General features: G+C 41.5%; 1 protein-coding gene across 1 annotated transcript in view; it reads right to left on the bottom strand.

The window, feature by feature from the left end:
* SLC10A7 (solute carrier family 10 member 7) overlaps window positions 1-26,123 on the bottom strand; it is a 286,343-nt gene that overhangs the window by 27,429 nt on the left and 232,791 nt on the right. The window contains exons 8-10 of the mRNA XM_006143458.3: window positions 19,122-19,287; window positions 17,583-17,634; window positions 2,580-2,653 (exon numbers count right to left, since the gene is read on the bottom strand). Of these exons, the coding sequence (XP_006143520.1) occupies window positions 2,580-2,653; window positions 17,583-17,634; window positions 19,122-19,287 (292 nt within the window). The remainder of the gene's footprint in view (window positions 1-2,579; window positions 2,654-17,582; window positions 17,635-19,121; window positions 19,288-26,123) is intronic.

Genomic DNA, 26,123 nt, shown 5'->3' with positions numbered 1-26,123 from the left:
ATTGATAAAAAGCATTATGAAATGTCTTTGTTTTCCAGTTAATAGAATGCATTTCTTTCACATGAGTAGATATGGAGCAATGCGAGTCTACATGAAAATCCACAAGACAGGAGTCTGGGGACTGGAACCCTGTCATAACTAACACAGTAATGAGGGACAGTTGTGACTGGTTGGAATGTCACGGAGATTTCTTTAATGTGAATACATTTAGCACTAGGTGAGTCACATACCCCCAAAATGCAGGGGAATTGTTTTTTCTTTCATGAGTCAGAGGGAGAGAGAGACAGTACTCCAACAAGGTCTTGATGCCACAACCCACTCCCAGCCTCGGTCGGCTCTGGACCACAGGCACACGTGGATATATCTCTGGATAGGACTCCTGATACGAAAGCGAAAGCTTCCCTTGTGAGTTAGCCCCCATGGTGTCGTGTTTTACTGCTACACCATCAGCTAGCCAAAGACATTTTAGAAATTTAGTTTTAAAAAATTTTGCTTGGCCAGCAGGTGGCATGGTGGTTGAGGGTGCTGGACTTCCACATGGGTGACCACGGTTTAAGCCCCAGACCTGGTGGCTTGTTTTCTTATGTTCCCTCTCTCTCTCACTCACTCTGTACCTCCCTGGGCAAAACTGAAAGAAAGAAAAGAAAGGAAGAAAGAAAGAGAGAGAGAGAGAGGGAGGGAGGGAGGGAGGGAGGGAGAGAGGGAGGAGGGGAGGGGAGGGAGGAAGAAAAGAAAAAAAATAAATAATTCTTTAAAACATTTTTTTTTTTGCAAGAGAGCATGTGCTCCTTGTCAGAGAGAGAGAGATAGAGTGAGACAAAAAGAGAAGGAGAAGGAAAAAGCATTCTCCCAGTGGGTTGTGGTCACACCACAATCCCTTGTCCTATATCTCTGCATCCTATCAGGATTTTAGGTATACACACCCACGTGCCCACTCTGTTTTTCAAGCAGCTGGGGCTGGGATTTGAACTGTGTGGTCAAATGTGAGATCCAGCTCCCTTAACCACTACACCATGGGGCCAGTCCCTGAGAATTTTTTTTTTTCAGAGGTTTTTGCTATAGGGCACGTGTGCTCACCAGAAAGACAGAGAGACAGAGAGACAAAAAGCGAGAAATCACCCCCCAGGGGGGATGGCCATGCTGCAATCCCTTCTCCTCCATTCTCCTCTCAGGATCTTGGGCACACACACATACGGGCCTGAGTTTCAGCTACCGGGACTGGGACTAGAACTGCGGTCGACTACATGGGAGTCCGGCGACATAGCCATTATCAACTGCTGGTCCTGACCCTGAGAAGTTTTCTAAATGTAAGTTTTAACTGCAACATGCCTACTATCCCGAGGAGTTTGTGAGTAATGTGTATTTCAATAAGTTTTCTGATTTCCTAATGACTTTTAATGACTAAAAACACAGATTCTGGATGTCTAACAGGTTATTGAGATAATGCCACTAAATTGAATAATAGCACTTTTTTCTTAATTTATTTCTCTCCATTAAATAAATACTTATTTTACTTTTAGTGCTAATCCAATTGAATTAACGACAACTATATTGCATTTCTTTATATTCGGAAATGAGCTTCACACTAATATCAATATCACATTAGAATAATAAAATTATTCCCACCTCACTTTGAGCTCCTAGAAAAGAAATCCGCATTTCTGAGGGGCAACTCTGAAACCTTCCAAAGCAGTTTTTGCCAATTCTTTTTTTCAGAAGTAGTCCTCCCCACCACCTCTGCCCCTACCCTACCTCTAATGTTAACATTTGACATTGATAATCTTTTATAAGAATTGAAAACATGATTTCAGCGTATCCTAAATTCTACAGTATTAAATTCAGAGGTTGATCTGGTCAAATTATATTATTTCAAAGCAATAACCCCTCCTTACTTTGCAATTGTTCTTTATTAATAAAGTAGACAATACCCTCTTCCCTTTAATTTGAAGAATTCTTTTTTTTTTTTTTTCCCTAAAGTTTTTGCCATAGGGCACATGTGCTCGCTGGAGAGCCAGAGAGACAGTGGGAGGGGAAGTGAAAAACCAGCCCCAGGGGTATGGCCATACAGCAATCCCTTCTCCTCCATTTTCCTCCTGGAATTTTAAGCAGGCACACATACACGCCCGGTGTGAATTTTTTTTTTTTGAGAGGTTTTCGCTATAGGGTGTGTGCGCTCTCCAGACAGACAGAGAGAGACACAGAGATAGAAAGCGAGAAATCACCCCCCAGGGGGGATGGTCACACCACAATCCCTTCTCCTCCATTCTCCTCTCGGGATCTTGGGCACGCACGCACACGCGCCTGGCATGAGTTTTAAGCCACCGGGTCCAGGACGCGAACCGTGGTCGACTACGTGGGAATCCAGCAACATAGCCATTACGCCAACTGCTGGTTCCCAACACCCGGTGTGAGTTTTAAGCTACTTGGTCCAGAACTCAAACCACAGTTGACCATGTGGGTGTCCAGCACCTTAACCACCACGCCACCTACTTGCGCCTGAAGAATTCTTTAATTTCAAAATTGTAGGATGTCACCACATGAGGATAATATATGGTGTTTTAACTCTTTGAATCACTTACCCAAAGTGAGGGATTTGTGCGTAGAACAGAAAATGATAGCCACTGTGTCTGCTGGTGTGAAACCCGAATTCTTCCTAGGGGCAAAGAGAGTGTTTTACAAATCCTTTTTATAAAGAGCCTACTTAACACATTCTAAATCAAATGGAGTACCTACCTTCATGTGAACATCCCTTTGATCAATTCTGGTGACAGAAGGAATTTTACGCCCATACATAGAGAAGCATCTCAATTTCTGTGTTAGAGGATCACTGCTGTCTGTGTCATTTCTCCATGAAAAGGAGAACAGTTCAAAAAATAGGTAGGGGCGGTCTCCTTAGGTGCCATGTGTTACCAGCCCATGGTGCAGGGCTTTATCAAAATAGTGCAGTAAGGAACTCGTTCAGCTGTCTCTAGGTTATCACTGTATACTAGCCAGAGGCTTGAAATAAATTAACGTAACCCCCCCAAATGCTTCCCTCAGGAGCAAACACATCCTTTTGGCAGCAAAAACCCACTTTTGAGAAATCACAGTATGAACCAAGATGTCACATCATGTTTTCAGTACAAACAATAAACTGTCACTTTTTGAGCAGTTTCTGTGTATCAGCTACTTCTCTAAGGTCTTTTAAAAACAGAACTATTTCTTTAATTTTATTTATGGTTATTATTTAATTTGCCATAAGGCATATACGCTCACTGGAGAAAGACAGAGAGAGAGAGAAGGGGAAAGTGAGAAAGCAAGCTGCAGGTCCAGGACTCAAACCATAGTAAACCATGTAGGAGTCTAGTGCCTTGACCGCCATGCTGCCGGCTGGCCCCCGTCTAAGGCCTTTACATCCACAAGCCCATAAGGTAAGTGATACAACAACCCTATTTATAGATGAGAAAACTGAGGCACACAGAAGCTATGTAATTTATGCAGGGCCCTTTACTAGGAAGTGACAGAGCCAGGATTCAAACAGAGTGGATGGTTCCCATGTCTGTGCTCTTAACAACGGTGTCCTGTGATTGTTACGTAATATGTTACACATTCAAAAAAAAAAAATCTTACACAGGGCCAGCAGGTGGCATGGCGGTTAAGATGCTGAACTCTCACATGGCCAGCTTCCCAGTTCGAGTCCCAAACCTGGCGACTTGAGAATCATGCCAGGCATATGTGTGTGTGGGCCCCAAATCCCAAGCGGTTACTGGAGAAGAAGGGATTGCAGTGTGGCCATACCCCCAGAGGGAGGTGATTTTTCACTTTCTCTCTCTCTCTCTCTCTGTCTCTTTTTGCATGTGCCCTATAGCAAAAACAAAAATAAACCAACTTTTACCTAGTCAAAAATGATGAAATGTTATGGGGTGGGGTGGATCAGTACTGGGAGTTTGATCATATTATCAGATTTCCTATTTGAAATGATAAAGCATTAGAGTCCAAAAGGTTAGAAATATAATTACTATGACTGTGCCCTTCTATTTTTGAAATGCTTCCTTTTTATAGAACCACGGTTTCATGGTAGAAGGAGTCTATTCATTACCTGATCTGAACACTGGCCAAGAGTTAGTAAGTGGAAAATGCACCAGAACTGACAGCAGGTGTACAGTGCAGATCGAACACACGACTCGATTTTCAAGGATCTTCACAAAAGAGATCTCACTTCCCTTAGTAACTGCATCTCCATGCATGAACTTTACTGGGAGAAAAATCTTCCCTGAACGAATTCCCCATCCTACTTCCTTTGTTAAATACTGAAGGGAAAGCACCCTCTCATCTTCCTCCTCCCCTGCGTTGGTGTCAAGAGAGTATTTACAAAGCCCTCTGGTCTCCTTTCCTCTTACAGGGTGCGTAGGCCTCTGCCTCCTATCTAGTTCTCAGCTCTGCCTTTTCCCCCCACACCTTTGTTTTGTTTTTCTTTTCTTGGGGGGGGGGGCACGCATGCTTGTGAGAGACATAGAAACAGAGAGAGGGAGAGGAGAAAGCACCACCTATGGGAAATAGTAACTCCGCAATCCCTCCTCCTCTCTCTCCCTCCTTTCGGGAGTTTGGGAACACACGCATACAGGCCCAGTTTTCTTAGACCACTGGGTCCAGGACTCGAACTGCACAGTCAGCCATGTGGGATCCAGCTGCCCTCACCACCAGGCCATGGCGCCAGCTCCTAGCTCTGTCTTCTTCTTTTTTTTTTTTTAAAGAATTATTTATTTAATTTCATTCATCATTATTATCATTTTTCTTTAAATTTGCTACATGGCACACACACTCACCAGAGAGAAAAAGAGAGAGAGAGAGGGGAAGTAAAGAAAGCATGTCACCGGGTCTGGGACTCGATGCACAGTCACCATGTGTGGAGTCCAGTGTCTTAACTGCCATGCCACCTACTGGCTTCACCTAGCGCTGTCTTCATAATAACTTTACAAACAGGATTTTCTGGTGTGTCACCTTGGCTGAGGATTGTCCACTGGCGTGGACCACGTGAATATAGTAAGATCGTCCTGTCATTTCCACATTTTATCCGGATATTTATAGTGACTCCATCCCTGGTGTTTGAACATCATGCTACTTGGCGGAAGTATTTTCTTCACCCCCATTTGCTTCCTGGTACATTGAAAAGAGCCCTGTGAGGTTCTGCAAGCACAAAGGTGAGAGAGGAAGAGTGCAGATGGATACTCTCTAGAAAAGAGAGTGAGAGAGGAAAGAATTGGAGCTATAAAGGAAGTGTTTTGCTCCCTAAAGAGAAGGACAACCTCTAGCTCACCAAGGGTAGTGAGGGATGGCGATGCAGCCCACAGGGACCCTCCCAGGAGGGCTCAGGAGGGGAGCTGGGCGGTGCAGAGCAGGGCTGGGCTGGGCGGATGTGTGACAACACAAACTGGAAGGACAGTAAGGGACTGCAGGGGTGGCTGGCCAGGAGCAGAGTCTGTAGGATGACTGTGTGCAGGGATGTGGGCTCATGACCAGGAGGGGATCTGGTAAGAGGGGACGAGGGGAACTGCTGAAGGACTTGGGCAGTGGAAGGACATACTTAGACCCGCTCTCAAGGAGTCCTCATGCCATACAGTATGAGATAGAGACAGTGAGGCTAGGCTAGAAGCAGAACGCTGTAAAAATCAAAACCAATGGCAGATGGGGGGGGAGCATGAAGATAAATGACAAGAACTTATCAAAGGTCAACACTATGCGCTATTCCCTCCAACACGCAGGCTGTGGGCCAAACACATCGGATTTTACATGTAGACCATCCTTTGGCTTAGCTACAAAGTGAGGTGAACACTGCCAGCCTCTTAGGGTCCCTGTGATGATAAATGCCAATGTTTGTTAAGAATTTGCCATATGGGACCGGCCAGCATTTGGTGTGGTGGTTAAAGCTTGGATTTCCACGTGGCTGACCTCGGTTTGAGTCCGGGACCTGGCAGCTTAAAAATCACACCAGGCACGTGTGTGTGCATGCCCAGAATCCTGAGAGGAGAATAGAGACGGGATTGCGTTGAGGCCATCTTCCTGCAAAGTGAGGGTGGTTTCTCACTTTCCTTCTCTCTGTCTCTCTCTCTCTCTCTTTCCAGGGAAGCTAGTTCATATTTCTTTACTGCTGTTATTATTGGTTTGAAACAGAAGGAGAAATTTAAAAGGAATTAGAAAGTTGGAACACAGAGGACTGGGAGGATTAAGGCACTAACAGAAACAGAATGAAAGAGGAAGCCCAGGGGGTATGGGGACATGGCCAAAGATTTGATGTGGAAATGAGCTGGATTTGTAGTCCTGAAAAAGCATCCTGTTTTCTAGAAATCCAGCAAAGACAGTGAAGGGGACATGGAGGATGTGAACATGACTATAGACAGAGAGTAAAGATGCAGCAGACAGAAATAACTGGAAAAGGAAGAAAGAAAGAAAGACCAGATAAACCCAGGTCCCAGAGAGACCTGGGAAGACAAGACTGAAGGGTTAGCTGGAGAGAGCTTCCTATAATCTCTCAGCTGAAAGCAAAAGTAGACAAGAGGCCAGACTGTGCTGGAGCAGTAAAATGCAATGCTCTGCAAGGAGACCTACATCAGAAGGTTACCAGTTCAAGTCTGGAGACCTCCTGAGTACAGTGGGCATGCACGTGTCCATGATCCAGGCTGGCTGAGGCTGGGGCTGGATCGTGGCACCAGAACTGTGTTGGAGGATGCTGTATCTCTGTCTCTCTCACTCATGGGATAAATAAATGAACTTTAAAAATTAGTAGACGAATGCAAGAGGTTAGAAAAGCCTCAAAGAGGCAGAGTAAGGAATATAACAGTTAATTAATTCACAATGAATAGAAAACTTGCATACAAGAGTGAACGCTCAACACGCAGAGTAACCTAGTGGCCTAGTTTTGGAATGTTCTCATTCTCCAGCGATGCCAGTAACACCCCAAAGAGCTCTGAGTCTTTTGCTGCCCTTTATTATAACCAAGTGTTTCTGCATTTGGATTTCTGCACTTCGGTCTCCTTCTTAGAGAGTCTGGCAGTACATTGCTCCCTCAGTGAACTTTGCTCTACCTCGTACCTTGCTTTTCCCCACACTACAGCTCATTTCCAGTGTGGCATAGCCTCTCTGGTCAGGGAAGCTCGGATTTAGTCTGGCACTGGCTGACATTCATTGGAGCAGTATCCACACTGTGACTAAGGAGGGTATTTGCAAGCTACGCTTACCTGTCCTGTTTCAGGTAAGGACACTGAAATTAGACCCACCCTGGGAGATTTCTGTCTTGTCTGAATTGGAACACTGTTCTGTTAAAACAAGTCCCTCAGGAGGAAGGAAGAGCAGGACCTTTACTTAGTAGTTACCAAGATAGACAGGATATTTAAAATTACAAACAATTCTTCCTCAATAGACATAACTTGCACCCTGCTGTGTAGTAAGAGTGTTCTACATCACAGATGCTGACAAAGCTCTGGAGGGTTAACTCCATTCATTTTGGTGACGAATAACCACAGTGGTAAACAGTTTTGAGCACTTTTCTAAGGGCTCTGCATCCAGAATTTCTACATGCTTGGAACAGCCTGATGAGCTGCATAGCATGATTGCTCTGCTTTGTCCGAAAAGAAATTTGAAGCACAAAGACGTTAATCAACGTTCCTGAAGTCACACAACTAGTACGCAGGTTGCTTCAAATCTTGGAGATAAGTTTGCCTTCTGAGAAAGGAAACGTGAAACAAAATCAGAGTTGGGCCCGTGGCCTATTGGTAAAGGAAACCCAGATCCCACATGGCAACTTGAATCCTGACCCTGATGGCTTGAAAAACACACCAGAGGATTATGTGTATGTGCCTAACATGCTGACAGCAGTTGGTTTGGTGCTTAAGGTGCTGGACTCACACAAGGTTGACTGAGGATCAAGTCCTGGATCCAGCAGCTTGAAACTCACCTTGGGTGTGTGTGTTTGTGTGTGCCCCAAATCCCAGAAGTAGAACAGAGAAGGGAAGGTGGTGTGGCCATTCCCTCTGGGGTCTGATTTCTCACTTTCCCTTTCTATCTCTCTCTCTTTATATCTCTTTGGTGAAAGCATGTGCCCTATGATAAAAACCTTAAAAAAAAAAAAAAAAAATCCCAACCGGATGGGGAATTGGAGGAGAAGGGATTGTAGCATGATAACACCCTACTGAGAAATGCTTTCTCTCTCGTTCTCTCTCTCTGTCTTTCTGTCTCTTTCTGGCAAGAATACACACCTTGTGGCAATGAAAACAAAAACATAAAACATAACAAAATTTAATGAGTGAGAGCAGTTATGTTAGTATCTGTTCATAGCAATACCCTGTCAAGGGCGGTTTCACGGCACAAGGTCATGATGATAAACAGAAAAACAAAGTGTCCTGTATTTAAGTAGTACAGGTTGAGTATCCCTCATCCAAAATGCTTAGGGCCAAACGTATTTCAAATTTCAAATTCTGGGGATTTTGGAATGTATATATATACATACATATATACATATGTATGTAAACATACATACATATATACATATGTATATATATTAAGGTATCTTGGGGATACGACCCACATCTAACCCTAAAATTCATTTACATGAATGGACCAAATGGTGACATGGGTAAAATGAGACATCCTGAGGCAATCCCACATGGGAAGGCTCCAGGTTCAAGTCCAGAGACCTTTCTGAGTATGCTGGGCAGGTGCATGTCCATGATCCAGGGTCGGCTGAAGGCTAAGAGTGGCTTATGACATCAGAACCTTGTCAGGGGCTATCTCTCCCTTTCTCTTTCTGTCTCTCTCATTCATGGAAGAAAGAAATAAATGAACTTTCAGAAAGAAAAAAAAAAAGAAATAATCTTAGAAAAAAATGATTTTTGTTTTATGTACACATAGCCTAAAGGTAATTTTATGCAATAGTTTTCTATTGCACCATTTAGACTGTGACCCATCCCATGAGGTCAGGTGGGGAATTTTCCAATTTGGTGACATTGGCACCTGAACAATTTCAGATTCTGGAGCATTTTGGGTTTTTATATTAAGAGTGCTCAACCTGTAATGACATAATTATTGCCAGTGATTAACATCTCTATTGTGTCTGCTCACATTCTTGAAAGGAATCATTACTATTTATTTTCTACCTCTACCTTATCTCTTTTTAATATTGATTTTCTTTTTATCTTCTTTTTATAATTCTTTTGATCACTTCGGCTTCCCTTGAGATGTTTGTTTCCTTTTATTCCCAACTGGTCTTTTTATTCTCTCTTACAAAGCTTTCAATCAGCGATTTCCACATAATATTTACTTTGCCTTCCTTTGCAGTACCCACAGAGGAAAACTTGTCAGGTTTTGCTGCTAGAATCACACAATGTAGAACAGAAAAGGTCCTCTGAGATAGTTTTGTCTAAGCCCATTGTTTTTTAGAGGAACAAACTTCCATATGAAATGCTTTCCTTTGTTAACCCCTGTACCTGTGTTTTGTCCTGGCTTGTTTTTGGAGAAGACTTTGTCTGTCACTAGCCGTGTGGCACTAAGCAAGCTAGGGAGAGCTCCGAGGCTTAGTTGCCTCATCTCCTAAGTGGGAAGGAGACTTTTTATTAATAGCAATGCTGTCTGCCTTCCTTCTCTCTCCCTTCCTCCCTCTCTCCCACTCCCTCAGCCCACCTTCCTTCTCCTGGAGTGAAGGTGAGAGGCTGACTGAGACATCCGACCGAAATGTACTAAGAAGAATGAGAACACCTTTATATATTTTTGTGTATTTGCTTTTTGCTTTTCTTCATCTTTCTTTCTTTCTTTCTTTTTCTTTCTTTCTTTCTTTCTTTCTTTCTTTCTTTCTTTCTTTCTTTCTTTCTTTCTTTCTTCCTTTCTTTTTAAAGAAATGTATACTTTAAATGTGTTTTTAATTGGCAGAAGGCACGTGAGGGAGAGAGAGGAAGTGTCCACTAACGGGAGACTTTTTATTAATAGCAATGCTGTCTGCCTTCCTTCTCTCTCCCTTCCTCCCTCTCTCCCACTCCCTCAGCCCACCTTCCTTCTCCTGGAGTGAAGGTGAGAGGCTGACTGAGACATCCGACCGAAATGTACTAAGAAGAATGAGAACACCTTTATATATTTTTGTGTATTTGCTTTTTGCTTTTCTTCATCTTTCTTTCTTTCTTTCTTTTTCTTTCTTTCTTTCTTTCTTTCTTTCTTTCTTTCTTTCTTTCTTTCTTTCTTTCTTTCTTTCTTTCTTTCTTTCTTCCTTTCTTTTTAAAGAAATGTATACTTTAAATGTGTTTTTAATTGGCAGAAGGCACGTGAGGGAGAGAGAGGAAGTGTCCACTAACGGGGCATGGCCACATCACAATTCCTCCTCTTCCATTACTCCATCCCACTGGGATTTGGGGCACGCACATGTGCCAAGCATGGCTTTCAAGTTGCCAGGATCAGGATTTCAACTGCAGTCAGCTATGTAGGCTCTGGCTCCCTTTACCACTAGGCCATGGGGCAGGCCCCCTTTTTAACTTTCTTAATGGTTCCTCTCATCGTTTTAGTGACATTCTAGGTTTCTATTACTAGAAACAAGTAAGCAGCCTGGAAAACTACCTTTGCCTATTTTTAAAAGATTCTCAATGACTGTTTTCTTTTCCTAAGATTTTTCAACATTTTTAAACAACTTCCACTGTTTCCCAAAGTTGCAGAAAGTTTAGGTCACTATGGGGGGCTGACTCTCGGTTCGAGGAATCACTCTTCCTTCCTAGCAACTGTGACAGAGAAAGTCCAAAGTAATGCATTATAAAGCCAGAATCTCTAATTCTCTGGCCTTTATCATTTGTTTTTGAGAGAATGTAGTTGGTGTTCCATATCCCTGGGTTCTGCATCTATGGATTCAACCATGGACTGAAAAAGAAAACACACACATACACACACATGCACCCTAAATAATAAAAAATAAAGAGTAAAACAAATTTTAAAAATACAGTATAACAAAAAAATACAGTATATCTACTACTTACATTGTATTAATTATTATAAGTAATCTAGAAGTGATTTCAAGTATATGATATGCATGGGTTATATGCAAATATTATGCCATTTTATACAAGGGATTTGAGCTTTGGTGGATTTTTGGTACCCACAGTACTATAGAACCAATTCCCCATGAATATCAAAGGATGTCTGTAAATATTTGGACAAAATATATATTCTCCACTAGCTAATATTTATTCAGTACTTACTCTATGCTAGGAATTATGCTGAGTGCTTTATGGATATATTACTTAATCTACTAAATGCTTCTGTGAGATAAGTGTAATGACTATCTCCGTTTTATACATAAGGGCACGGACGAAAGTTGCACAGTTACTAAGTATTAGGTGGTCAGAAAAGTCAGGATGTCGTTTTTCTATGCAAAAATGAGTCACGACTTTTTCAACAACCAGTAAAACTGAAACTCACGTCAGTCTGACTCCAAAGTTGGACTTTTTAACCCTGACTCTTTTCTGCAGACAGATAAATGAAAAAACGTTGACAGGAACTCTCAGCGCTCTCTTAAATACTCGCGAGCACGGTAACATGTCAGGGCTGCAGATCTAAGAAATGCTAACCACGCCGCGCAGTGCTGCGGGAGAGTTGAATTTTCCAGGCTGAGTATGGCCCAGTTTCGTGCGAACTTTCCATCTTAGACTGTCCGAGCATGTTGTGCAAAATAGACGAACTGATCTCCGTGCTGAGAGTTTTGTCTTTTGATATTCAAACTGGCTTTACATTTACCGAACTGGGAAGTAGAAACAAAGAAAACACACACACACACACACAGACACATACACACACATGCCAATTTCATTAAGTTCTAGTACAAAGGAACAAAAAGTAGAAAAAGGGAATGGAACACAATGAGGTATAAACCAGTGGGTTCTATTTCAAGTTCTTGGGGTCTTTCAGGAGTGTGTGTGTGTGTGTGTGTGTGTGTGTGTGTGAACTTGAAGTGTTCAGTTCAACACTCCTGGCAAATTCCTTAACCAAAACGAGCTCTATACATTCTAAAAGTAATGGTAGTAGTTTAATACAGTGGGAAAGTCCTAGGCAAATGCTTTGGGAAATGTCCAAAGGACATGGATTTCAGTTCTATGTGTACTACTTGCTATCTGATTTTGCGTAGGATAGGAAATGACTAAAATCTGATTTTTGGCAAGTTACTAACTAAGCCACACTAAGTGTGGGTCGTCCAGCAGTAAACATGCAGTCATGGTCTTCGCTGTCAGACCAGCATGAAATAACACATGCTCAATCCCCAGGACAGTTCATGGCATGGAGTGGAGTCCAATCATCGTAAGGACCTTTCACTCCTCCAATAAAATCCCCAGGAGCAATAGGGTCTCTCCGAATAAAACTAGAAAATGAAAACCATCTTCTAAATTTTGCCCATTTGCAAAATCCCTAAACTTGAATGAGATATTTTGGGGCTACACAACCATTACCCTGTGTGTGATTACAGCCATTTCATATTCCATTTGTTAAAGGATGTGCATGTTGGAAAATGGGTTGAGGAGGTTCGAAACGTGACAGATTTCAGTCACTGCAGAACAGGGCACAAAAGAAGGATCGCCAAGCCACAAGGCATTAGGAAAGTCCAGTCTAATCCACGTTGAAATTCTTAGTTTTAACAATTAGTTGTAATATCCCCCCTTTCCCTTCCCTACAATTCCCTCCTCCCCATCTCCTACAGCAATCCCAGTAGTGGCTGTTCTGTACTCTCATCTTTTTTTTTTAGTTTGCTATAGGGTGTATGTACTTGCCAGAAAGAGAAAGAAAGAAAGAGAGAGGAAAAGCGAGAAATCACCCCCTCCCCCTAGGAGGAATGGCCACACTGCCATCCCTTCTCCTCCATTCTCCTCTTGGGACTCTGGGCATGAATGCACATACACTAAGAGTGATATTTTAGGGCTAGGTCCAGGACTTGAACCTCTGACTTGGTTAAGTGAGATCCAGCCTTCTGACCCTATACACCATCTGCTAGCTCCCTGTGTTCTTATCTTTCAAGGAATTTTTCAGTACTAATAGGGTATCTGCATCTTACCTAGTCAGGATGGGGTAGCTGGTCAGATAGGACTACTTCTGGTGCAAGGATTAGCAGACAAACAGCCACTGAAAGGCTATCGCTGAAGTACTATAAAAAGGTATTTACAAAAAGAACTTTAAAATAGCTCCTATTCTCGGACTTACCCAATTAAGTCACATTTTCTCTGTGACTTAATGGCTCCAGGCTTTATTCTTACTTCATAAATCACAACCTCAAGCTTGGGAAAGGCTTCAAATTACATCAATCAATAAGTTTTTATTGACTGTTTACAATCAGCCTAGTGCTTCACCAAGCGCTGCAAGAGCCAAGTGCCTAATGTGAGGCCTGAACCACCCTCTTCTCTGGCGTTCTCTGAAGTCCTGTGAACAGCCACGGCCCTCTCCTCTGTGGTTAACTCATTGCTGTCACTTGGTGTTCAGGGCCTTGCAGTTTGGCTCAAGTCAACCTTTCCAATTACTATCATTATTTTAAATCTGTCTCGACTCCTATTGTCCCACCATGTCTGTATTGTTTTCTGTGTCCACATCTGCATTATTGCTTCTTCTGCCACCAATAATCCCCCCTCGTTTACATCTCCGCTAAAAAGTTAGCCACCTTTGTAACTCCATTAAACTCCATCTCCTCCTTGAAGTCTTGTTCTTCTCTACATTCTGTGGAAGAGCCTTTTCCCTCTTTGAATTGACTACAGGTACCCACTTGGAGGACACTTCATTTTCACTGCACGTATCAAGTCTATAAACTCATGCAGGATCAGGATCGTCTCTTATTTGCGGGATTCACTGTGGTACTGTTCTCATGCCAATGGCTCACGAAATATCTTTTGAATGTACAATGCTGGTGGAAGAGGTTACAGTTGAGGTGAGCCTTTAGAAACAAGAAAATGATGGAGCCAGCAGGCGGCATAGTGGTGAAGGTGCTGAACTCCTATAGGGTTGACTGCGGTTCGAGTCCCAACTCAGTGACTCGAAACTCATGCTGGGTGTACATGTGTGCATGCCCAGAATCCTGAGAGGAGAGTGGAGGAGAAGGGATTGCAGCATGGCCATCCCCCCTGGGAGGGTGATTTCTCACTTCCTCTCTCTCTGTCCCTCTCAGGCAAACACATGTACCCTATGACAAAAACCAAATCAACAATGATAATGATCATAAAAATCTAGGACATGGAAATCAATTTGGGATATGGGGATAGCTTAAACAAGGGACAGAAATATGAGAGCATGAAGTTCATCCAGGAAACAGCAAAGAGTTTACCTCTACCTAAAGCTTAGACAGCATGGATGCTAGTGGTGGTTTATGAGATAGGAAAACAGACCAGAGGGCCATGCATGTGGCCCCTCAAAACGAATTTCACTCTGTAGCACTAAATAACCACTGAAGATCTCTGAACAAGAGAGCTATTATTAGAACTTTAAGTAATTGGAAGCAGTATGAAATGCATAAGAAAAAGATGGGTCTAGAACTAGAGATACCAGTAAGATATTTATTACTTGGGAGAAAAGACACAACAGAACCTAGATTAGGAAAGTGGCTTTGAGAACACAAAAAATATCACAGAGGTAGGCTCAAGAGCGTACATCAGCAATGATGGGATGGAGTCTAGTCTCTGTAGCTCTGAGGATCATGGGTCCATAAAAAAAAAGTGAAGGAAGAGGGGAGGGAGAGGGTATTCTTGGGGAAAGATGAATTCCATTTTGAGTGTCTTGAGTCTAATGTCTTGTTAAGATAGCTAGGTGAAGATAGCGAAACGGTTAAGTGAAAAATGCACTGGAACTCAGTAAAAACATGGGGATGCAAGGTCTAGACATCATTAGGAGGCTGGCAGCTCAAGCCAGTAGAGCGTAGAACATTGCGTAAGCACATGATATGGATGAATGAGATAGGAACCAAGGACAGGTCCTTCAGTAATAGCTGCAAGGTGATGGTGGCAGAGGTGGGACAGAATGGTCAAGGAGAAGGGAGAAAAACTAGAACAGCAGAGTGGCATAGAAGCCATGGAAGGAGGAGCATGATTCCTTATTAAAAAAACAGCAAAGGGCTAGCTGGTGGCATGGTGGTTAAGGTGCTGGATCCCACATGGCCGACTTGGAAGTTCCAGTCCTGAACCCAGTGGCCTGACAAACATGCCAGGTGCGTGTGTGTGCATGCCCCACATCATGAGATAATGGAAGAAAGGGGATGGCAGTGTGGCCATCCCCTCCTGGAGGGGCAATTTCTCACTTTCCCTCTATCTCTCTGATGAGAGCACATGTCCTATGGCAAACAATCTTTAAAAATAAACAAACAAATAAACAAAAACAAATCACTTACCTTGTTGAAAAAATGAAGGTTAAAAGCATAAAGCTCAGCTGAATAGAAAATACTAAGGGGGAAAAAAAGAATCTAAGTTAGCACTCTAAAAGCAGTATGTATAACCTATTCACTGGTATGCTTAGCTTTAACTGAAATGTATAGGAACTCATATAGAAGAAGAAATTAATTCATCTGACCAGCATCTAAATTAGCAGGACTTAGCCTGGGCTCACTGATGGTATCCCCAGACAAGATCTATGGTATCTACTGCTCAGGGAAACCCTAAACCCCTCTTTGATGATTTAAGATTGGGTTCTTTAATTTGTTCAGTTTTGAAAAAAAAACAACAACTGGTTTATATGATGAGTATTTATAGCAAACAGCACAAATGTGGTTCCATATAATATTAATACATTCTTTGGAATAACTCATTTTGATTTTACTAACAAAAGATTCTTTGATATTACAATATTAATAAAAGTTGTCTTTGATATTATAGGATAAGTAGAACAAAATGTTGATTTCTAAGCCTTAGCTGAGTTACCTGCATTTTTAGTCTGTTGTTTTTTAAAATGAAATGATATTACTTTGGGTATATTTTCCTTAAAAAAGCATGTAAATATTCACATGTTAACCAATGCAGTCAATTATTAATTTTAAAAATAAAAGTACGTGTCATAAGTCCTGCTTTTAAGCACAATAAAGGGTAAGATCAATGTAGAATGATAATAAGCCAAAATGGCGATAAGGTGCTAATTTAACATTTGAGTTTTGCAGCTATTAAGGCTTTTCTCATCTGATATCAACTATGTAAATCAAATAATGGTGCATCAGACATTAAAAAAAAAAAAAAAGAAAAGAAAGAAAGGGACCAGCAAATGGTGTAATGGTTACGTCACTGGACTTGCTCATGCTGGGTGTACATGTGTGCATGCCCAGAATCCTGAGAGGAGAGTGGAGGAGAAGGGATTGCAGCATGGCCATCCCCCCTGGGAGGGTGATTTCTCACTTCCTCTCTCTCTGTCCCTCTCAGGCAAACACATGTACCCTATGACAAAAACCAAATCAACAATGATAATGATCATAAAAATCTAGGACATGGAAATCAATTTGGGATATGGGGATAGCTTAAACAAGGGACAGAAATATGAGAGCATGAAGTTCATCCAGGAAACAGCAAAGAGTTTACCTCTACCTAAAGCTTAGACAGCATGGATGCTAGTGGTGGTTTATGAGATAGGAAAACAGACCAGAGGGCCATGCATGTGGCCCCTCAAAACGAATTTCACTCTGTAGCACTAAATAACCACTGAAGATCTCTGAACAAGAGAGCTATTATTAGAACTTTAAGTAATTGGAAGCAGTATGAAATGCATAAGAAAAAGATGGGTCTAGAACTAGAGATACCAGTAAGATATTTATTACTTGGGAGAAAAGACACAACAGAACCTAGATTAGGAAAGTGGCTTTGAGAACACAAAAAATATCACAGAGGTAGGCTCAAGAGCGTACATCAGCAATGATGGGATGGAGTCTAGTCTCTGTAGCTCTGAGGATCATGGGTCCATAAAAAAAAAGTGAAGGAAGAGGGGAGGGAGAGGGTATTCTTGGGGAAAGATGAATTCCATTTTGAGTGTCTTGAGTCTAATGTCTTGTTAAGATAGCTAGGTGAAGATAGCGAAACGGTTAAGTGAAAAATGCACTGGAACTCAGTAAAAACATGGGGATGCAAGGTCTAGACATCATTAGGAGGCTGGCAGCTCAAGCCAGTAGAGCGTAGAACATTGCGTAAGCACATGATATGGATGAATGAGATAGGAACCAAGGACAGGTCCTTCAGTAATAGCTGCAAGGTGATGGTGGCAGAGGTGGGACAGAATGGTCAAGGAGAAGGGAGAAAAACTAGAACAGCAGAGTGGCATAGAAGCCATGGAAGGAGGAGCATGATTCCTTATTAAAAAAACAGCAAAGGGCTAGCTGGTGGCATGGTGGTTAAGGTGCTGGATCCCACATGGCCGACTTGGAAGTTCCAGTCCTGAACCCAGTGGCCTGACAAACATGCCAGGTGCGTGTGTGTGCATGCCCCACATCATGAGATAATGGAAGAAAGGGGATGGCAGTGTGGCCATCCCCTCCTGGAGGGGCAATTTCTCACTTTCCCTCTATCTCTCTGATGAGAGCACATGTCCTATGGCAAACAATCTTTAAAAATAAACAAACAAATAAACAAAAACAAATCACTTACCTTGTTGAAAAAATGAAGGTTAAAAGCATAAAGCTCAGCTGAATAGAAAATACTAAGGGGGAAAAAAAGAATCTAAGTTAGCACTCTAAAAGCAGTATGTATAACCTATTCACTGGTATGCTTAGCTTTAACTGAAATGTATAGGAACTCATATAGAAGAAGAAATTAATTCATCTGACCAGCATCTAAATTAGCAGGACTTAGCCTGGGCTCACTGATGGTATCCCCAGACAAGATCTATGGTATCTACTGCTCAGGGAAACCCTAAACCCCTCTTTGATGATTTAAGATTGGGTTCTTTAATTTGTTCAGTTTTGAAAAAAAAACAACAACTGGTTTATATGATGAGTATTTATAGCAAACAGCACAAATGTGGTTCCATATAATATTAATACATTCTTTGGAATAACTCATTTTGATTTTACTAACAAAAGATTCTTTGATATTACAATATTAATAAAAGTTGTCTTTGATATTATAGGATAAGTAGAACAAAATGTTGATTTCTAAGCCTTAGCTGAGTTACCTGCATTTTTAGTCTGTTGTTTTTTAAAATGAAATGATATTACTTTGGGTATATTTTCCTTAAAAAAGCATGTAAATATTCACATGTTAACCAATGCAGTCAATTATTAATTTTAAAAATAAAAGTACGTGTCATAAGTCCTGCTTTTAAGCACAATAAAGGGTAAGATCAATGTAGAATGATAATAAGCCAAAATGGCGATAAGGTGCTAATTTAACATTTGAGTTTTGCAGCTATTAAGGCTTTTCTCATCTGATATCAACTATGTAAATCAAATAATGGTGCATCAGACATTAAAAAAAAAAAAAAAGAAAAGAAAGAAAGGGACCAGCAAATGGGGTAATGGTTACACATGGTCAATCACAGTTCAAGTCCTGGACTCCGTGGCTTGAAACTCATATTGGCTGTGTGTGTGTACATGCCCAAAATCCCAAGAGGAGAATGAAGAAGGGATGGCGGTGTGGCCATCCCTCCTGGGGGGTGATTACTTGCTTTCTGTTTCTCTGCCTCTCTGGTGAACACATGCACCCTACAGCAAAAGTATCTCTCTAAAAAACAAAGGAGGTGGAGCCAGGAGGTGGCATGGTGGTTAAGGGGATGAACTCCCACATAGCCAACTGCTGTTCTAGTCCTGGACCCAGTGGCTTGAAAATCATGCTGGGTGCATATTCATGCATGCCCAAAATCCCAGGAGAAAAATGGAGGAGAGGGGATTGTGGCATGGCCATCTTCCCCTGGTGGGGGGTCATTTCTCATTTTCCCTGCCTCATTTCTGTCTCTCTCTCTCTGGTGAGCACACAAGCCCTATGGCAAACAGCTTTAAAGAAATGAGATTGAAATCCTAAGTGCACCATTGTCTTTGTGAAGAACAAATGCACGTGATCAAGGCCCTGGGTACATATAAGATGACACTAAGGATTCTTTTTCAACCAGATGAACCTCGGACATGACTTTGGTACACACTGTCATTGAGGAGACAAGGGCCAGCAAGGGTACGCCACCTTCCGACTCACTTATGAACAGGATGAGCAGAAGGCTGAACTTATCCAGGTCGATGTTCGGGTTGGAGAACGTGTCGCAGAACGTCGTGTAGATGATCATGAGGAGGACGCTGCTGCTGATAGCACCAAAAGGAGGTTTCTTTCTTTCAAGCCAATCCTTGATGTATCTTCGGACAATCTGAAACACATGGATCAATAGGTTGCCTTTTTTCCCCAAGATGTCGGGAGTCGGATCGGGCAACACAAAGTGATTCTGACAGCAGAAAGGACATAAAGGAGAGAGAATAATTTGGATGATGGCCACAGTGGATTTCAAAGCTTCCCTGCCACACCACTCTTCTTCTGGGGAATTTAACATTTGTAGTGCAACTTCCACTGGGTGTCCATAATGAGAGTATATTTTCAACTGCATTCAAATCCATCCTTAATCATGCCAAATGCTCTTTGCTAGCTGTCACTGAGACATGCCCATTAAGCCTCCCCAAAGTTTCTCTCCTCTGCTGATCCTAATGGATGTGTGTAATTATCAGAGTCCCCTTTGCCTCAACAGACAATTCCAAGTGCAACTTTGGGAATCTTAAAAATCTGACATCTTCAAGAATTTCAAGACGGTAGATAATCGAAAGTGATCCATGGAACATATTAATATTTAAAATGCTAGCAATGCACCAGAAGTTTTTAATTAAATTATAACTCATGCTTGAAACGCAAAAGTGCATGTGTTGTGGGAGTTTAAATAATTCAGACTCTGAATATCTAGAGTTTTTGTGAATCCAAAGACAAATGCCATTTGCATGCTTTTAGAATTCCAGAATTAACACTTAAAAAATGGATAAACCTGCCCTAACTTTTCTACATAAGGCGCAGGGAACTATAAAGTTATATAACAATCCTTTCTTATTTTAAAATTCAAATCAGATATTTGAAATCAGGGCAATCTGAATACCGGCGATGCGGACATAAAAGTGCACACGCCACTTAAAATCCTGTTTCACTTTTCAAAGAAGCTGAACAAGCCCTATGATATGGACAATAGTTGAGACATTAAGTTTGGAGTCACTCATTATCCTGCATAATTGAACATGAGATTTCACAACAGGCTGAATTACCACAGATCCATTAGCCATAATGAGGTCAGAGAACTTCTCCTGATAAGGCTGATGGGGCTCTGTCATCTTCCGTGCTGTCACTAAAAAGGCATAATTCATAAAGGAGCCTATCTTTACAGATACTCGAGAACAAAATAAACTACTCTCAATAGAACCTTTGAACAAACGGCCATTGGATCAACTTCAACTGTCCTCGAGGACTCACCAAGCGAAATAACAGTGTTCATGAAAAGAAACTCTTAGCAGAAAGCTGACCCGTTGCTGCAAGGTACAGGCACAAAACCTTGAAGGCCACGAGGGGTGGGGATGAAATAGTGTTTATTACATACAGATAAATAAGGTTTGACTGTTTTTCTTTTTTGAAAAGTAAATCTCGTAATTAAAGTTTCAGCTGGGTTAAAAAATACATTTTTGGAGGCAGGGAAGAAGTAATCACAAACCATCGGAATTATCTAGTGTTTCTGGGGCTAGCAGGAGGCGTGTGGTTTAGGTGCTGGACTCCCATGTGGCTGACTGCAATTCAAGTCCTGGACCCAGTGGCTTAAAACTCAACACTGGATGTGTATGTGTGCATGCCCAAAATCCCAAGAGGAAAATGGAGAAGGTTTTGCAGAATGGCCATCATTCCTGGAGGGTGATTTTTTGCTCTCTGTCTCTCTGTCTCTCCAGTGAGTGCATGTATCCTATAGCAAAAATCTCTCAAAAAAATGAGTGTTTCTTTCTTTAAAAAGGAGTGACATATAGAGAAACAAGGGCAGTTCTGTTGTGCAGTGCTGTGGGCTGATGTTAGAATGCACACTTTGGATAGTAATGCTGGAGATGGAGATGCCATGGGTTATCCAGATGGCCCCTGTTCAGGTATGTCACTGTGGAAGGAGCTGTCATCAAAGTCTATGGAGGGATCTCATTGAAAAGGTCATTTCATAATCTACTGACTCTGGTAGTGTCAAGCTGGTAGTGACCCAAATTAAATACAACTCAACTCCTTTAAATAAATGGAAATTTCAAGGAACTGTTTAAATCAGTGCTGTCCCTTCAGTCTTGTTTGAATTTATAATGGTTAGCAGCACAAAAGTGGGCCAGCCGTGGTGGTGCAGTGCTGCCACACTGCAATGCTGATGCCACATGGGAAGGTCCTGGGTTCGTGTCTTGAGGTCTCCTTGTACACAGGGATGCATGTGTGCCTTTCGGGACCCTGGTTGGCTGAGGCTGGGGGTGGGTTTTCAGGATGAAGATCTGTTAGAGGTGCCTCCCTTTCTCCATCTCTCAGACTGTCTCTCTCATGAGAGAAATAAATAAACATAAAAAATAAATCCTCACAAGTTCTCTCTCTGGGACCAGCGGATGGCATAATGGCTACATCACTGAACTCTTTTGTAGTTGACTGTGGTTCGAGTCCTGAACCCTAGATGGCATAATGGCTGTATCACTGAACTCCTGTGTGGCTATGGTTCGAGTACCGAACCCAGTGGCTTAAACTCATGCCAGGCACATGTGTGTGTGTGCCCAAGATCCCAAGAGGAGAATGGAGGAGAAGGGATTGCGGCATGGCCATCACCCCTGGAGGGTGATTTCTCGCTTTCTGTCTCTCTGGTGAGCACACGTGACCTATAGCAAAAATCTTTCTTAAAAGAAGAAAAAGTTCTCTCTCTGGAATAGGCTATGGAATGTATGATCCCAATTCTAACAGTCCCTTCCTCCCCCTCCACCACTGTCTTCCTCTGACAAAGAAATATGAATAAGTATAACGTGAAAGTCAAAGCCATTTTAAAAACCACGACAAATCTGTAATCATCAGTCAACTTTATAAGTAGTCATCTGACTTAGTTAACCTAGTCATCTTTCTCTGCATTACAAAGCACTGCGTCTAATAGTAGAATAGGATTCTTTCAATGAAACAAGAAACAGGGGACCTGATTCTGGAATCTTCTCAGCCAAATGCCTTTCTTCTAAACACATCAATGGTTAATATGGGTATTTCATCTCAATGTTAATAAAAGGAATAACTATAAAGTTGGGAATTTGACAAAAGCACTAGTGAAACAACTCCAGGGGAAAACAGATTGCTTTTCACCATTTTCAGTCTGACGGTGATTTTTGTCTGTTTCCAAAGTAAACCCTTTTCTGTCTTGCCAGGATGCACAGCACTTTCTCATCTTCCCTTAAAATTAAATTCGTGGAGTAGCTGCTTTTGCACCGTGTAGCTAGAAAAGTGTTAAAATGTTTCATAAACAAAACTGGATGACTGTAGTGTTGACATGTCTGGAAGATGAGATTTGGATAGAAACCCTGGGAAACCTCATCTCTTAGTTCAGCCACTTACACTTTCGATACATTCTTCTCCATTTGCCAAGAGTTCATGTCATTTAGAAATTCTCTAAACTTCATTGCCTTACGAAAACCTTTAATAACTTTACAGGAAACAACACTTGATTAGAAACAGATAAATACAATCTGATATGGATGCCTTAGAATTCTCTCTTCGGGAAAAAAAATTGAGATGAATTGGGAAAAGTCATTCTGATGAGGCCAGTGGCATCTTTCTTTAGAATCTATACTATGTCATTTGCCTTGGTGGCTCAGAGAAAAATGGGCATTCAAAATGGCAGGTGCCATGGTAGTTGGACGCTGGACTCCCATATGGCCGACTGCAGTTCGACTCTCAGGCTTGGAGGCTTGCTTTCTCACTTCCCCTCTCCAGCAGCTTGCTTTCTCACTTTCCCTCTCTCTCTGGTTAAAATAATAATAATAATAATAATAATAATAATAATAATAATGATAAATAAATCTTTAAAAGAAAAAAATCGACAAATCCTCATTAACTTGTTCTCTTTTCTCTATAGAGAAAGAAAAAAAAATTCTTACATGGGAAGCTTTTTACTTTAAAAGCTTTACATTGTCTTACTGTAAACATTGTAATTTTCTTTTCTTTTTAAGTATATTTATTTCTTCCATGGGCCAGAGAGAGAGAGAGACAGAGAGATAGTACTCCCAGCAGAGTCTCGATGCTACAGTCTACCCCTAACCTCAGCTTGGCCAGGATCGTGGGCACATGGATGCCTGGTAATATTCAGGGAGGTCTCTGGGCACAAACCCAGAACCTTCCCATGGAGGTCGGCCTTGCAGAGTGTCTGTCACATTTTACCAATGAGCTACTGTTCAGCTCTTGACATTTTTATTTTCTTTATTTTAAATTAAGTACCAGGAAATGCTGACAGGAAACGTAAAATTGACTTGTACTTCTGATAAGCCGAGCCACATCACAATGACAGCATGACTTCCAAGTTGTAAAGATGTAAAAGCGACACGTCTTAGGTGAAGGATGCTGATCTGCTAAGATAACTGTGAAGGATACTATTTATCATTTTAATTTACTTTTTCTTTTTTCTTTTTTTTTTGGCCAGGCTATTTCCTTGCTTTTTATTTTACTGTCTTTACATGTATAAATTGATTATTGAGTGGGGATATATGATGGGTAACTTTTCATGCTCAGTGTGAATTTTAAAATTGATTTCTCTTTAAGGTGGCTTCAGATTGCTTCTTCGGTTTTTATCCTGTATTCCACTGATCCGTGTATTTTCGTAAGGTGTGTTGTTTCTTTATTATTATCCTGTCGAAATGTATAGTCATGGATAGAAAATGAAATCCAATGAACATAACACATTTCTTCAAAATAATTTTTAAAGAACTAGTCTATCTAACTTTATTCGTTCATTTATTTTTAAATTAATTTTATTTTTTATTTTTAAAGTGTTGATTCTTTTTTAAATTTATTTTTTATTTTATTTCAATTTTCTATATGTTCAATCATGTTATTTAGCTTGCAAAGTAAATATGCCAACATGTGTACACTTCTTACCAGTCTAGTTGACAGTACTATAAAGTTACCTTCAACAGATAATAACCCATTTCTTTGTCTCATAAATGCTTTGCCTCTCTCTCTTTCTCCTTAATGTCCTTCCTCAGAGTCTTTTAGTTTGCTACAGGGCATACATGCTTGCTAGAGAGAGATAGCAGGGGGAGAGAAAGGAAAGTGAGGAATACCTCCCCAGGGTGTGTGTGTGGGTGACTATAACTAAGTCCCTCTCCTCTATTATTCTCTCCAGATGTGGGGCACATAGGCACATGGGCCAGGTGTGTTTTTTGTTTTGTATTGTTTTGTTTTTTAACAAAGGTGCTAAGACCATTTAATGAAGAAAATATGTCTTTTCAAAACATATTTTAGTTCTACTTCATTTTAACTTGAGCAATGAGGGAGAAAGAGAGGAAGTGAGAAAGCAAGCTGCCAGGTCCAGGACTTGAACTGTGGTCGGCCATGTGGGAGTTTAGCATCTTTAACCACCACACCACCTGCTGGTACCTCTTCAAAATATTTTAATTAAATATTGGGTAGATTCAAAATAATTTAAAAAAGTATAAATGATAATAGTAAATGGGTACAATAAATACCTGCTATTCTATTTAACTTTTGAAAATTCTTTCTCTTTATTACTTCATTTTATTCTTATGAGAAAGGTTATGCAGATATCACCCTGCTAGGCTTACAGTTGAAAATGGAGGCACAGAAAGCCCAAACCTGTATAATATAATAAAAAGTCAGTCAGGGGGCTAGCAGGTAGCATTGTGGTTAAGGCACTGATTCCCTCATGGCCAATCACAGTTCAAGTCCCGGACCTGGCAGCCTGAAAATTATACCAAGCATGTGTGTGTGTGTGTGTGTGTGTGTGTGTGTGTGTGTGTGTGTGTCCAAAATCCCAGGAGGAGAATGGAGAAGGGATTGCAGCATGGCCATCCTCCCTTGGGGAGGGGGGGTGATTTCTCACTTTCTGTTTCTCTGTCTCTCTCTGGTGAGCACACAAGCCCTATGGCAAAACCTAAAATAAATAAATTAATCATAATAAAAGCCAGTCAGGTGGATTAGTAGGAGAAAGCCTTCTATTTGCTGCAGGAACCTAGCACAGTGGGTAAGGATGCAGAGTTGGGAGCCACAATGTGCCCGACTGAATCCTGTCCCCTTACATTCTGATCTTGAGCAAATTCCTTAACATCCTTGTGTCTCATCTGTAAGATGGGTATAATAGTTGTAATAAGGATTAAGTAGCTAAATAAATACAAAATGCTTTAGAACCCTGGCCTGCACATAGTAAAAGATAATTGTTCCTTTTATTTTTTTTATAAACTAAAAAAAAAAAAAAAAAGACAGAGAAAGAAAGAGACAGAGAAACTCAGAGAAATAGAGACAGGGATCTCAACAGGTCCCCAAACTGCTATGCACCCCTAGCCCCAGCCAGCCTGGATCAGGGCACACATGCACCTGGCCTGTGTAGGGAGTGACCAGGATATGAACCCAGGACCTTCTCATGTGGGCCCAGTTACATTACTTCTGCACTACCATCTGGTTCCAACATGATCACATGATCACTTTTCTTTTCTATCTCTTTTTTTTTTCTTTTGAGAGATTTTTGCTATAGGGTGTGTGCACTTGCCAGAGAGATAGAGACAGAAAGTGAGAAATCACCCCCTGGGGGGTGGCAAGTCACAACACCTTCTCCATTCTCTTGTTAGGATTTTGGGCATGCATACACACACACACACACACACACACACACACTTGGTGTGAGTTTCAAACAGTCAGATCCAAGACTCGAACTGCAGTTGGCTACGTGGGAGTCCAGTGCCTTAACCACTACGCCACATGCTGGCCCCCATGGATCACTATTCTTACTCCCAGGTCTCATTTTGGTGATATTTCTATGAAAACACTATCAGTATATCTCACTGCATACAGTAATAGTTACTTTTCTCTCAAAACAATTCAGGTGGGGACCAGCAGATGGCACAGTGGTTTCATTGCTGGACTCCCACAAGGCTGACCACGGTTCAAATCTTGGAACTGGTAGCTTGA

This window comes from Tupaia chinensis, unplaced genomic scaffold, assembly GCF_000334495.1.
Source record: "Tupaia chinensis unplaced genomic scaffold, TupChi_1.0 Scaffold000098_3, whole genome shotgun sequence".
NCBI lineage: Eukaryota > Metazoa > Chordata > Mammalia > Scandentia > Tupaiidae > Tupaia > Tupaia belangeri.
The sequence above is the reverse complement of the archived record's forward strand: the minus strand, read 5'-3'. Positions and strand labels throughout refer to the sequence as shown.